This window comes from Phoca vitulina, unplaced genomic scaffold, assembly GCF_004348235.1.
Source record: "Phoca vitulina isolate PV1807 unplaced genomic scaffold, GSC_HSeal_1.0 scaffold25, whole genome shotgun sequence".
Classification (NCBI taxonomy): Eukaryota; Metazoa; Chordata; class Mammalia; order Carnivora; family Phocidae; genus Phoca; species Phoca vitulina.
Genome location: NW_022589728.1, coordinates 35,552,993 through 35,568,178, shown reverse-complemented (window position 1 = coordinate 35,568,178; position 15,186 = coordinate 35,552,993). Strand labels below are relative to the sequence as shown.

General features: G+C 34.0%; 1 protein-coding gene across 2 annotated transcripts in view; it reads left to right on the top strand.

The window, feature by feature from the left end:
* MMP16 (matrix metallopeptidase 16) overlaps positions 1-15,186 on the top strand; it is a 274,315-nt gene that overhangs the window by 253,970 nt on the left and 5,159 nt on the right. For both annotated transcript variants that reach the window (XM_032421584.1, XM_032421585.1), the window contains exons 8-9: positions 2,831-2,981; positions 12,424-12,539. In XM_032421584.1, coding sequence (XP_032277475.1) covers positions 2,831-2,981; positions 12,424-12,539 — 267 coding nt within the window. The remainder of the gene's footprint in view (positions 1-2,830; positions 2,982-12,423; positions 12,540-15,186) is intronic.

Here is a 15,186-nt window from a genome sequence, read left to right as displayed (position 1 = left end):
TCATTATTATTCTCTTGTTTAGAAAAGTCAGAACTTGAAGATTATCCTTGATACTATCTTTTTTTAATTCCCCACAGCCAGCCCAAAAGCAATGTCTATCAATTCCATCTCCAGAATGTGTCATGACTCCATTTTCTTTCTTCCATGACTATTGCTGTCACCTTGTTACAGGCTATTAGCAAAGAACTTTTTAACTATTCAGTGGCTTCCTATTTCACTTAGAATAAAGTTTAGATTTTGACAAAGACCACATGATCCTTACCTCTGTCCTTAGCACATTCCTACAACATTGTGGTCTAGCTCTCTAACAAGGTTCTTCCCATTAGGGCATTTGTCCTTGGTGTTTCTACCCCTTCAAACTATATTCACTGTGCTGGCTTTTTTGAATTATGTAAGTTACAACTCACATGTCATCTGAATAAAGGGATCTTTCCTGTGTCCAGTACAAGCAACCCCCCCACCCACCCAATCCCATCACTTTTAATGTATTTTTTTTATGTATCTTTAAAATACTTTTCTCTCTGAAATTACCTTTGTTTTCTTGTTTAAGGTCAGTTTTCCCATACCCCTTCCCTAGAATTTAAGCTCCAAGAGGCAAAGATGTTGCCTTTCTTATTCACTGCTACATCTCCAGTGCCTAGAATACTTCCTAGTAAGTGTACTAAGTTGTCGATGAATGATTCAATTAATTCTTGCAAAAGACCATTGATGGATCTTCTCATTTCCATTCTTCTCTTTATAGTCCATTTTCCACAAAAGACAAAAGTCATGTTTTGAAAATAAAAAACAGATCATATCCCTCCATTAATTTTATCTCTTTGATGGTTTCCCAGTCACTCAAAATAAGACTGAAACCTACCATATACGTTTGCAGTACCACTCTCTTCTTGTTCATTATACTCCACTGATCTTTTCATTTTTAATCATACCAAACTCTTTTGCTTGGGATACTGTTCCTGACATTCAGTGCATAGATATCATCTTCTTCTCTCTCTTTAAATTTTGGTTTAAGTGTTATTTCTTCAGAGAGGCTTTCCTGATCGCCTTACTTAAAGGAATTTCCCCCTTGGGATTTCTTTTTTCTCAGCCCCTGATGTATTTCCTTTGTAGCATTCAGTAGTTTTTCAACTACTACAATTATATTTCTGTATATTTGGTTTTCATCTGCCCAATCCACTAGAATGCAGGATGATCAGTATAGTGAACAGGTCTGTCTTGTTCTCTTTAGTATCCTTAGTACCTAACATGATAACTGGGACACTGAAGGTACTTAATAAATGTTGTTTTTTAAAAATGATATCAAATGGTGGTAGAAACTCTTGAAGTAAATAAGATTACTCCTGTTACAAACTAGAGACACCTAACTAAATCTAGCCTGAAAACATGATATTTTTGCTTTGTGTTGTGTTGTTTTAGGCAGAAACATGTTTTTAATTTTTTTTATTTCCTTAAGGTGTAACGTGAATGCTACAGGCTATCATAGTCCTCATCTAGGGGTAGTAATGAAATATTCTAACAAGTAAGGCTTATATCTATTAGAAAGAACATAGGATACTTTGTCAGATATTAATAGATATTAACTGTTTTACTTCACCAGATGCTAACCCCAGAAGGAGTTAGTGATAAGAGATACTAAGTGCAGAAAGATCCAGAAGGACCAGGGGAAGAAGACTTGGGGTGTGGGCTGGAGGGGAGATAGACATTTAGGGCAAAGTATATTTGCTGACCTTCATGGAAGTGTCTCAATATTTGAACAGCCCACTCCCTCCACTCCTACCTGGCCCTTGTAAGTATTTAAGTTTGGGACCCCTACCCTTACCTCCTACCTCCTAATTTAGAATAAGAAGAGAGGAGGTCAGAGAACAAAGCCCTAGGAAATGTCAACATTTAAGAACTGAGGGGGGTGGAAAAAAGCCCAGAATGGAGCAGCTGGAGAAAAAAGACAACCCACCCCCCAAAATGGTTTTCTAGCAGCTTAGAGAGAGAAGTGATTTAAGTGAGCAATTGTGTCAATAGATAAGGGTAGAGAATTATTTCCTTGAAAGACATTGCTGACTCTAGAACAAAAGTTTTCAGTGGAAAGTAGGTGTTAAATCAATTTTCAGTGGAGTGAAGAATGGTTATAGACTACTTGAGAGGCATACCAAAGAGGGGAGTGGTAGGCACAGTCTGCCAGAGGTATAGGACATGAGGAAGTGTGTTGTAATTTCAAAACAGCAATAAAACTGACTAAAGTTTGTCTTCTTAATATCGCCATGCTCTAGCAATTCCAAACAAGGTTAGGGTTAAAATTCTCCTCCCCTAGGTTACCACTCTAATTAAAGAGAGGGGTAGTATAACAGTTAAATAAGGGCATAGGGTCAAAGGAGGATGACTTTCTAAGATTAAAGGAACTTGTGAATGTTTGTAATAGGAGAGGACCAGCTTAGAGGATGTGTTTCAATAGAGTAGAGGTTATAACAATAAAGCAACCTGAGCGTATACGGGATGCACAAAACACAGTAATGATTTAGCCTTAAATAAAAATAACATGTCTAATTCCTAGAGGAAAAATCCTGATTCTTGATTCAGAATTGTTGTATTATGGCAAGTTGTAGATCTTTTTTATTTCTTAAATTAATTCACAAATTCTAATTATATTATTAAATAGTTACTCATTTTATCCACTTTTGAAGATAATCTCCTAATAATAACATCTGTATTCCAAATGTGATTACTACTTATTTTGTGGATTTCATGTAAAATAACTTTAAATTCACTGTATTAATAGATATAGTCTAATTTCTGATATTAAATTATTGTATTCTGCATTTGCACTTATTTCATACAGGTAACAAATACTGGGTGTTTAAGGATACAACTCTTCAACCTGGTTATCCTCATGACTTGATTACTCTTGGAAGTGGAATTCCCCCACATGGTATTGATTCAGCCATTTGGTGGGAAGACGTTGGGAAAACCTATTTCTTCAAGGGGGACAGGTCAGTACACATTTCACATGAGGAAAATAGTTAATGTTTAGAGAAGTTAATATTTCTACTTTATAATAGACATGTACTGTTAAGAATCTGTGTGAATATAAAGATAAGAATTAATGAAATCAAAAATATTTTAACATATTTTTAAATAATATTCAAGATAAATCTTCCTGTAATATACCTAAATAATATGACCATCTTATGAATGTATATATTCTTCCTCTTCTGCATAAGCTTAACATGCCTATAAATCTGTGTAGGCAATGTATATGTAATCTTGCAATGCATTTTCTTGTCATTTCACTTAACTTTATTTAAAAAACACATTTTCACACAGGCTTTTTTTTTTTTTTTGCTTTCATATTGAAAGTTAAATTTTTATACTTTGCATGCTGTTAATTGTAAATGTTTTCAAACAATTTCACTTTAGTCATGAGTTCTATTTAAGAAGCTAATTATTTAGGTACCAACAAGTCAAACAATCACTTAGCTTCAAGTGTAAACTCCCTTCCCTGCAACTCTCTTTCATTTCTTTTCCTTTCCTTTCCTTTTTTTTATGGCATTAGTAAAAATTAAGTGAACTGTTAGTCTTAATGACTTGTAGCATCTACTAGGCATACATAGCTCCACTCCTGTGCACCTTTGATATAAATTAAGTTACATAAAATGTAACTTAAAGTCTATATTTTTTATTAATTTAAATTAATATTAGGTAGAAAAAGTAATAGAGATGAAAAATAAATTTTTAATTACACAATTACTAGCTGGGTCAAATGTGACACTCAATATAATTTTTATTAGTATGTAGAAGAACTTAAGTATGCATTTTACTGCGTTTTATAGTAAATTAAAATACACACCCTTACACATAAACACACATATGAACAACAGGCTTTAATGCCCATCTACCTAGTATTGAGTTTGCCTTATAATCTTCGCATAGTATAACCTTATAAAATGTCTCCAACTTTAGGAGAAAAATATGTAAGTATATAAACTTTATTTTACAATTTGCAATTTTTAACATTGATTTCAAACATTGAGCTTTATCTGTGAACCAAAAACTCCTATAATTTTTCTCCATGGATAAGAATGTATACTTTTCAATTTATTCTGTTGCTAGCTCTCTATATATTTGATTTGTATATACTTCTATAACAAAATGTTTTAATACACGATTGTGAAACTAAGGTGCTAAATGATTACAAAATCACAAAACAAAAAAGGTCTATCAAACAAAAATTTTATTAAAGGAGAAGATGCTATTTATAGCCACAAAAAGTATATGATTCTCAGCAAGATATAAGTGTAATAGAGTATGATAGAAGAATGAAGAAATTGCTGGCTACAGCATGGTGACCACTAATGAAAATAAATCTGCAGATTTAGAACATATTCTTTAAAATAACAACCCTGCAGGTTGTTAGAGTTTAAGTCCCCAGGTGATTTAATTGCTTGAATGTACTCTTTCAGGACCAGGTTCAATAAACAGTTTTTTATTGTTTGGGGTTTTTTTGTTTGTTTTTGGAGAAAGGTGTAGAAACAAAAGGCTGACAAAACACACCTCTGCAGGACAGAACATGAAGTTTAGCTTTCATGCAACAGTTTTCACAGGATTTCACAGATGGTAATAAAAACTGCCACTCTACTATCAGATAGCCTATTTTTTTCACACATGCAGGTATTACTTTTAAAATGTTTCCAATATAAAAATTTAGCACTTATTGAAAAAATTAAGTTTAGAAACTAAATGTGCACTGCCTCAAATCAGTGAAATCAATGAAGGTTAGATACCAAATTCATACTAAAATAAAGGCAATAGTAAATGGGAAAAGGAGTTTTAGTTCATTTGTTTCCTACTTGAGAACTACATGCAAATATAACAAAATATATAGAAGAAATACTTTGAGCTCTGCCTAAATAATTGGTTTTATAGGTTTAAAAATATTTAAAAGCAGGAATCCAATTAATTTCCATGTGTGTGATCTTATGTAAGATTTCATAAGTCATAGATGTTTTGTAAGCAATTTACTTCATATTCACATAATTCTATAATTCCAAAATCACAATTTATCAATATATTCATTCTAGATTAAAAGTATATGGACAAGACATTAAACTACCTAACTGAAACATATAAACAACAATTTGGCTGTCACTTTTATATACGAATTCAGTGTATCTTTCTTCCTTATAGATACTCTATATTTTTAATACTTACCAATTTTTAATGTTTTATTTATTTCCTATGTATATTTTTGAGAGAAAACACTGAAAATTGTTTTGTCCTTACTTCTCCTTCTTCTCCCACTGCATTCTTTCTGCTTAAGAAGGGTGGTGGGGCGGGTTGGGGGGGGGTGGGTGTTGATTAATAGGTTTCTATTTCTCCAAGGCTGAGATTAGAAAGGGTTTTAGAGATAATCTAGTCCAGGTGTAAAAAACTCAATTGCTTTAAAGGGCTGGACAAATAAGAAATAAACTACTGGATACAGCAATAATATGTAAGGCAATAGTACGAAGTGATGGGTACTGTAGTGAGCTGGAAAGTACAAATACACTAGAAAAGCACTCAAAACCAGAATCATTTATTTAATTTGCTAGACAAACAAAGCACAGCTTTAAATTAGATTTGGTCCAAGTGCTACCATATGTCAGCCCTGCATCTTGTTCACGTCCCACCCAATGTGTAGACACACTCAATTACACTCCACAGGAATTCATCCTACTCTAACCCAACTGCCCATGGTGACAGTATGACTGTGAGACAGGCTTTTCCATTCTCAGTAGCTCTAATTCCTACTTCCTTAAGATTTCTATAGTAGTCCTGGCATAGCCCTCATTCATTTATTCGAAAAAATATTTTGAGCACATATGATGTGACCTGTGCTAGAAAGGACCACAAGGCTTCTGCTCCCATGGCACTTAACTTCTATTAAAGGAGACAATAGTAAACAGTAAACAAGTAAATGAGCCTGAAACTTTAACGTTGAGAAATGCTACAAAGAAATAAAGTGATAATGTGATAGAGACTCATGGGTAGTAAGGAACAGTTAGAAAATTAGTGTGGAAGTCAGAGAAGGCCTCACTTATGAAGGGGACACTAGAGTGGGGATTTGAATGGGTGAAGTTTCAGCCACATGAAGCTGTTTGGAACAATATATTGTAGGCAGATGACACAGTAGTGCAAAAGCAATAATACTCTAATGTTTAAATCAGTTAAAACATTGTGGCTAGAGAATAGCAAGTTAAGTGGTAAAGGAAGTCAAATAGGTAAACAGGGACCAGATTATTTGGGGCCCTATAGACCATAGCAAAGATGTTGGATTTTAAGTACAATGGAAAGGCATTGGAGGATTTTCAACAGGAAAGGGAAATGATCTTATGTATTCACAAACATCACTGTGGTTTCTGTGTGAAGAATGGGCTTCAGGAGTGGAAGCAAAGAGGGTAACTAGCAGGTTATTGGAGTAGTACAGGGGGATATGATGGTGGTAGTGGAGATAGAGCAAAAAGGGTGGGTACAGGATATATTTTGAATGTAATCAGGACAAGTCTTTGTTACGGCTTGGATCTTAGGGGTGAGAAAAAAGAAAATTAAAGATAACTTCTAGGTTTTTCACCTGAAAAATTGAGTAGATGGTGCCATTTCCGGAAATAGGGCAGATAGGGGAAGGAATATTGGGGAAAAGGGATTAAAGGATTGAAATGTTCATCTTTAGACTGAGATGCCTGTTTTACACACCAACTGGAGGAATCAAGTAGATATTTGAATAATTGAGTTTGCTTCTCAGTGGAAAGATCAGTCTGAGGTATACATTGGCAATGATTGATATAATTTGTATTAAAAGCAGGGGCCTACATCAAATCTCCTAAGTATTTAAGAGCTAGCTAAAGAAGAATAGTTGAAATGATGGCTCTTTAAATAGATCTATAAAGTCAGATTAAAATTTCCACTATTTCACTATTTTACATATAGCCTGGAACTCAGTTCCTCAGATTCCTACTTGCCCTTTTCTTAATACACTATAATTTGATACTTGGATACATTTTGGATCCTCCTAGCATTTAACTCTAAAATGCTATGTTTCTAAATCATCTCTCAGCATCTTCTCACAAATATATACAGGACTCTATTGCCATATTTCATTCTAAGCTTGAATTTTAAGATATTTTCAACGAAAGACAAAATTTAGATCCACTTTGGTTTTTATTATTATTACCACTAATAGTCAAACAGAAAAACATATTTATTTCTCCCAGCTTAACTTGTGTGTTTATGAAGTAATTACTCAATATGTTTTTAAAATCATCCAACACAGTGTAAATTAATATTTCTAATTCTGTTGCATGTTTAAGAATGTTTCTGAAAAGTGGGATTTTTGTATAACTACTTGGGTATGAAAAAAAGAAATGGTCCTATATTTTGTGTAACTTAAGAGAAGCAAGTGGTCTTGGCTCTGTAGTACAGAAATGAGACAAAGTAGGATGAAGAAATGGCTGTGTCATGTGAAATAACCCTTGGAGCCACTTTTTGTTCAGTATGAATTCAGTATCCAGCAACATCCCATTAAAGTATGGCATTCTAGAATTTTCTATAACTTTTTTTTTCTTAGCAGAGAAAGGATTTAACAAAATATTATACCATTACATGGACAGTTTTTGTCTCTTATGGATATAACCCATGATCAAGTCAAAAAAATGATGAATAAATCTCATTTCTAATTATAATTTATTTTGAAGCACTGATTCACAGTGCTTTTCTCAAAGAATCAGCAATTTAAAGTCAATTCTACAGTAGAGATAATGGATATATGAGAAGAAAGAGAACTTAAAATAGCTTTTATCATTTGCTGACTCTCCTGCCAAAATTCCAATTTTTTTCCATTATAATATCCAAGTTGTAACCCCCCAAATGGTTCATTTACACAGGTTTCATCTGAATATGTTAATATGCTTCTCAATGAACCCCTAAGCTCATTTTTCAGGAAGAAAAAAAATCAGTGGGATGAGCTTTTTGTTTTCACCAAAATATGTTCAAATATGTTGGAAATTAAAATGCAAACCTGTATTTATGAATAAGCCTCAGCACCTCTTATAAGGCAGCTCTGAATATAGTTAGATGATTCTAATCACATTCATGTTTACTGGATATATATCAAAGCTGCCACACAGCAGATAACCTGAGGGTCCAAGCCTGTGTTGAGTATTTCAGAGATTGTGAAATGATCCCAAATTATAGTTTTGCATTATCTGTTAGTGATGAAAGAGAAAAATTCTGATAAATTCATACCAGAATTATGTTCCTACAAGAGAGTGTAATAAAATTCACATTCCATTTATATTTTCTTGAAATGTGATCTCTATGAATCTTATGTGCCTGGCTCAAAAAAGTATTGATGGGTCAATGGATCTATGAATGAACAGAAGGAGAAAAGAAGGAAATTAGACTCAAGCAATATATCTTAAGAGTTTGAGAGACAGCACTAAGAGTAAGAATGCCCTGCCAAGGGAAACAATAACAGTAATATGCTAAACTATGAACCCAAGAGCATTAGAGTCTCAACTCTGCAACATTTCAAAAGAGCAAATGTGATTAAATCATTATCTTTTAATGCTCTAGCATTGACTGAGTTGAGTGACCATACATACTAAATCTATGTTTAGGACATCATCATAGAAAACACTGTAATATGCAATACAAAAGATTGTTGAGGGATTTAAATGAAAAATAAAACAATGTATGTGTATAAATTTACTTTATAGCTACAAAAACCTACATAAATTATTGGTATTGTTACAAGAACGTTGTTACAACTATTCCTCAGAGAACAACACTGGTTTCTAAGTATGTAGTTAATCTTTTTAAATCACATACAGGGTGTGATCCCATTGTCCCCAGGATTTTTAATTGTTCCAAACTTCTGGCTTAACAATATGTAAAAGCTTACTTTAAGTTATAGCTTATATCTAAAAATGGTATTTATTGTAAAATATGTCATTATTTAATCTATCATGGAGGGAAAAACCCTACCAAGTAAACTTTGATATAGTATCTGTTGTAAAGTGCATTCTGATTTTAGTGATGTAAAATGTGGAAAAAAATGTTTCTTAGAATCCAAAAATAAGGCATTTGACTAGTTCTGTCTGAGAGGTTTTCTTTGTGGTCAAGTGCAGGAACTAGTTGCCGTATATGTGAACCCCACTGAAATATTTACTTGAGAGAAGATATCTTGAAATTTTGAGTGTGATCTCAACCACATTAACCATTCTATATTCATCACAGAATGTTCTGTGAAAAAGAATATTCACAAATATTTTTAAAGCAGATGATCCCATGAACTAAATGTGAAAGAAATATACTTCAAAACTGGTAGAACAATACGCTAATGATTCTGCCTACTGGTCTTCAGAAAGACAGGCCCAGTTACCTTTATATTAGCTCAGTCTTCTCCATGAAGCTTTTCCTGACCTTTCCATCGGATCTGTTCTCATCTTCTTGTGATAAGAATCTGCAACAAATACCTATAAGAGGGTATTTATCTTTTTGGATAAAATCTGCCTTGTGGTTACTTATTGGAATACTTTCTGAAACAATATTTTTCTCTTTTCCATTTAAACACTGAAAATGGAAGAGTTGCTAATATTCCACATGTTACTTGAGTGGATATTTCTAGGGAATTATAGCAAAACCTAATGTACAAAACCCCACAACTCTGTAGATAAAGAATCTTCCGTAGGCCTAGAATAAAAAAAAAATCCAGAAAAGACCATAAAAACTATTTTTTTCTGATTTCAGCCAAAGTGCCTAATCCCAAGATAATGCATTAAGTATGTCACTTCCCAAACCTGTGTTGGTAAAACACTAGCTTTAGCAGATGTTAAGAGATGTTTAGTGGGAAAAAAGACAAAAGGTTGTTACATAAATTTAAATTTGGAAAACATATTTGGTGTGCACAGAGGAAAGAGTAGGGACTTTTTAAAAAAAAAAGATTTTATTTATTTATTTGACAGAGAGAGCACAAGCAGGGGGAGCAGCAGAGGGAGAAGGAGAAGTAGGCTCCCCACTGAGCAGGGAGCCCGATGTGGGGCTCAATCTCAGGACCTGAGCCGAAGGCAGACACAACCAACTGAGCCACCCAGGTGCCCCAAGAATAGGGACTTTTAAAATCAGATAGAACTGGTTATAAATCTAACCCTCATTGTCCTCTTAGAATTCTCCTCTCTTAAAAGGGGACAATGAGGGCGCCTGGGTGGCTCAGTTGTTAAGCGTCTGCCTTCGGCTCAGGTCATGATCCCGGGGTCCCGGGATCGAGTCCCACATCGGGCTCCCTGCTCGGCGGGAAGCCTGCTTCTCCCTCTCCCACTCCCCCTGCTTGTGTTCCTGCTCTCGCTATCTCTCTCTCTGTCAAATAAATAAAATCTTTAAAAAAAAAAAAAAAGGGGGACAATGATGACTATCTCATATGTTTGTTGTGATTAAATGAGATAATGCATAGATCATATGCCTGCCTTAAAGTATGCAATATACAGGAAACTGTCAATGGTTTCACCCCAGTTTTGTCATTCCTTTTGAACATTCAAGACATAAACTCATTTAATTCTTAGAACATTTTAAACAATAATGAGTGATCCAAAGTAGGTCTGATTACAGTTTATTCATTGGATGTCTAGCAGTTCTGTGAGAGTGGCTCATGGGCCACCCTGTGAAGGCATGGGGTTCTGAGAGTTCTGACTCTTGGCGAGTTTTCCTTTTATTTGTTCTCCTATCTATACACTAAGGACTCCAGTCAAGACCTGCCCTAAAGTCTACAATATACCCAATTGCCTTATCAACAATTCTTCACTTTGATGTCTTGCAGGTACCTGAAATTCACATATCTAAAATCAAACTCATGATTCTTCAAACCAATCCAACTTACCTTCCCCCATTTCTTTATCTTACTGAATGGCAACATTATTCTTCCACATGTTCAGGCCCCAAATTCTTGAGTTATGCTCAACTTCCTTCTCTCACATCCTGCATTCAATCCATTAGTAAGCTCTTTGGGATTTTCCTTCAAAATATATCCCAATCTCTTGAATTATCATTAACTCTACAGTTTACATTCTAGTCCAAGGTTATTGCAATGACATCCTAATTGGTATCCCTGCTTCTATTTTTACCTCCTTAAATCTATTTAACTCACAGCAGCCAGCATGTTCCTTTCAAACATAAGCCATATCTTGAAGCTCCCCTGCTCAAAATCTGTGTTGGCTTCACATATCCCTTAGTGGAAAACCAGAGGCTTTGCTATTGTATAAAGGTCTATCTAATCTTAGACTCTGGTTCCCACTCTGACCTTTTCTTCCATATGTTAACCTCAGCTTATTTTAGTTTATGAGAATAAACTAGTCACCCCAGCCTCTTTGTGGATGCTTAAGTACTCCAAGTTTGTGCTTGCCATGGTAACTTTCATTAACTAGTTCCTCTATCTGGAAAGTATTTCTCCCAAAAACTATAAATGTTGTACCTCACTTCTTTCTGCTCAAATGTCTGATAAAGAAAGGACCTCTCTGTCCACTAATTAAAATTGCTTCTCCATATTCCTAGCTAACTTTAACTGCTTGTTTTCTTAATCTCACCACCTCCTATCACCTCCTATCACATGTATTTACTAATAAATTGTTTTATTACCTATAATCCGTACATATCCTAAAATACAAGACTGATGAGAGCTGGAGAATATCTGTTTTGTTCAAAGTTATATCTCTGATACCTAAAATATGCCAGGAACATAAAAGGTACTCAGTAAATATTTCTTAAATGAATAAGTGAATGAACAAATGAATCAAGATTCTGCTAAAGATGATTCCAAAAAAACAAAAGTGCTCTGCTGCCTAAGAAAGATTTATAAAAGAGCACCTGGGTGGCTCAGTCAGTTGGGTGTCTGCCTTCGACTCAGGTCATGGTCTCAGGGTCCTGGGATCGAGCCCCGCATCGGGCTCCTTGCTCAGCGAGGGAGCCTGCTTCTCCCTCTGCCTGCCGCTCCCCCCTGCTTTTGCTCTTTCTCTCCAATAAATAAATAAAGTCTTCAAAAAATTTTTTAAAAAAAGAAAGATTTATAAAAAGTCATGAAACCTCTTATTTATCCATAGGTTGGTGATACCTTTTTGAATCGTAAATATATTTAGCAAACACAATGTATTTAGCTAGAATTTTTTAATTAATTTTAGCAGACTGAATAAATATACAATAACAATACCCACTTTTAACATGTGCAAGAAAGGAAACAGAATGAATGCTGTTTGTGTCCAATGTCTTTCTAGCATTTTTAATCAGTCCTGTAAATCATTAACAGATAGCATAGAGCAAGGATTTAATGAATGTTAGCTATTACTGTGTATACATAATTTCCTTCCCTACGCACGTGTTTTTTTGTTTTGTTTTGTTTATTATCCTTTTTAGGTATTGGAGATACAGTGAAGAAATGAAGACCATGGATCCTGGCTATCCCAAACCAATCACAGTCTGGAAAGGTATCCCTGAATCTCCTCAAGGAGCCTTTGTGCACAAAGAAAATGGTATGCAGCATGTGCATTATATTTTTCATGAGTTTACTAAATATTTCAACAATGAATTCTAATTTTTCATTATGTTAAATTAAATCATTAGGGAGTACCATACTAGGGCTATAATGTATTATATTTACATGAACTTTCCATCCTAGATTTATGTTTAATATTATGCTCTAGATGTTTTTTAAGCTCAGCTTATTTTAGTTTATGAGAAAAAAATAAAGGCAATTTTTAAAAATGGTGGGTGTGGATACCTTCAAAGTAACATCACCTATTTTTCTATTAAAATTCCTATAAAGTTAGTAACATACATAGGACAGGAGCTGGTCACAAGGAAGGTATGTTGTAAGTGTGGGCTGAGACACAAAGACACCTGGCAATTGTGCACGTTGAAGATTTTAATTTTTCATGTATCAGCAAACAGGGAAGATCCCAACTGAATACAATCAGGCTAAGTGACTGTATGATTGCTTAATAGCCAGAAGCAGAGCAGAGAGCTGCCCACGTTCCTTGCTCTCCATCTCAAGATTTGAGTTTCAGCCAGATCCTAAGTGGAAAGTTAGCCAAGTGAGGGAAAATCCATATACTCCTATCTGTTGGCATATGTAAAGTCTCAACATCTCTCTCCTCATTCAGAAAGCTGTAAATAGAAATAAACCATAATAATAATTCAAAATAGGATTTATACACAATATTCCAGAACAAAGGAAAGAAATCATTCTGAAATACATAGAAAAAACATACCTGATCCATCAAATGATTTATAATAGGAACCATAAGAAAATTATATACCATACCGGTCCTCAATAGCATGAAAAGTCTATAACATATGCAATAAGAATAAAGTAAACATCATTTGCAAAAACAAAATTAAATATATCAGGTGAGGAAAGAACAAAAAAGTTAACTGAAGAAATAGGAAAATGAAAAATAAACACCATCACTGAAGATTATAATTAACGATCAGCATATTGCCAGAGTTTAAGACAACTATACACTGAGTGTAAACCTGCAGGAACTGTGACCCAGGACCAATAAACACCAGTCAGAAAAGTCAAAGTACACAAACTGTATTTTGACCCTTGTTATATGAAATGACATACTACATTCTGTATGATAGTGCCCCACAAGTAACATGCTATAGGGAGAGGCAAAGTCAAAAAGAACCTTGAAGCCCTGATCATAGCACTTGTAGAGAATTATAGATTTTGTGTATATTCTATTGGTTCAGAAAATTAAAGGACCAAGTTAAGATACAGAGCCTGTATGTGTTAAAAGCAAAAATCCATAGAAGAGGACAGATAAAGAAGAAAACATATCTGTCAAAAGGGTATCAATAAGAAAATGAAGGAAGTAACAGTGCAGTCACATTGGAGGCAATTAATCAGATCAAAATAGGGCCCAAAACTCCAACTATGCAGATGAGGATGAAAAGGACCAAGAAATGAAAAAAAAAAAAAATGTGAAAAATGATCACATGGAGGCAGAAAATTGAGATCGCCCCTACGAATTATAGGTGTCACCAAGGAAGAAACTAGAGAGAGGAGATTTCTTGAGGTTAGAATAAAGGGGTTATTAAAGCCCAGATAAAACCAACTCTAGCTAATATTTACAGAAGTCTTAGCACTGCTCTAGACTGTCTTCAATAAAAGTTATCACATTCCGTACAAAAATAGTGCAAAGAAAATTCAACCAAGATCTACTGCAGTGTTATTAACTCTAGGAAGTTTGGTAATAGTTTCTTATTTCTTGTCTTTATTTTATTAATTTTCTAAACTGAGTTTATCTTTTAAGATAAAAATAACTTTTAAAATAAGTAATAAATTGTTTCAAAAGATTGAAAAAGTAGACATAATACACATAATCTTAATTCCTTACCACATTAATGATTTTTATTTTCCCTGTTTCTATATATAAGGCCACTAATATCTGAGATTTGATTTAGATTCTCTGGGAATAAATCATATTTATATAAAAATAACAAAAAAAATCTTGCTCCCCCTGCCCCATGATTTTTCATATTCTTTTCCATCTGAATATTTAATAATACTCATTCAGTATAAATCAGTGAAATTGTGCCGAAAAGTATATTCTAAACTGAATCAACTCTTTCATAAATGGTTTCTGAACAACTATGAAGCAACATATCAAAATTTTTAAATTAGACTATGTAATTGTATTCTCTTTATGTTATATTAATACAATTAACAAAATACTATCAATTTTCACAAAAGTGAAAATTTTATGTGTTGTACAAAACAGGACTGAGACTTCCAAGATCATATTTCCAAGAGCATTTCCCCAAGATCTTCCCACCTCAAGGGTCAATTACAAAAGAAAAAAAAAATAACAGTTTTCTTATATTCAGAATTTCATGATTTCTTTTCACATAGCAAAAAATAACTTTGTAAAATACTGACAAATGAAGCATTTTGGGAAAATCAATGCTTACAAATGAATACAAACTGTAGATGAAACTGCAATATATCTATGTCTTCTGGACCTTTCCTGGTCCAGCCCCCTCTTTGATATCCCTCAACACTGAGCTCACTCTTCATCTTTCAGAATATTCTCCTTGAATATCCTTTTGTGATTACCCTATCCCTTGTACTCAAATCTCATATTACAATGATCAGCTTATATGCTCATTATC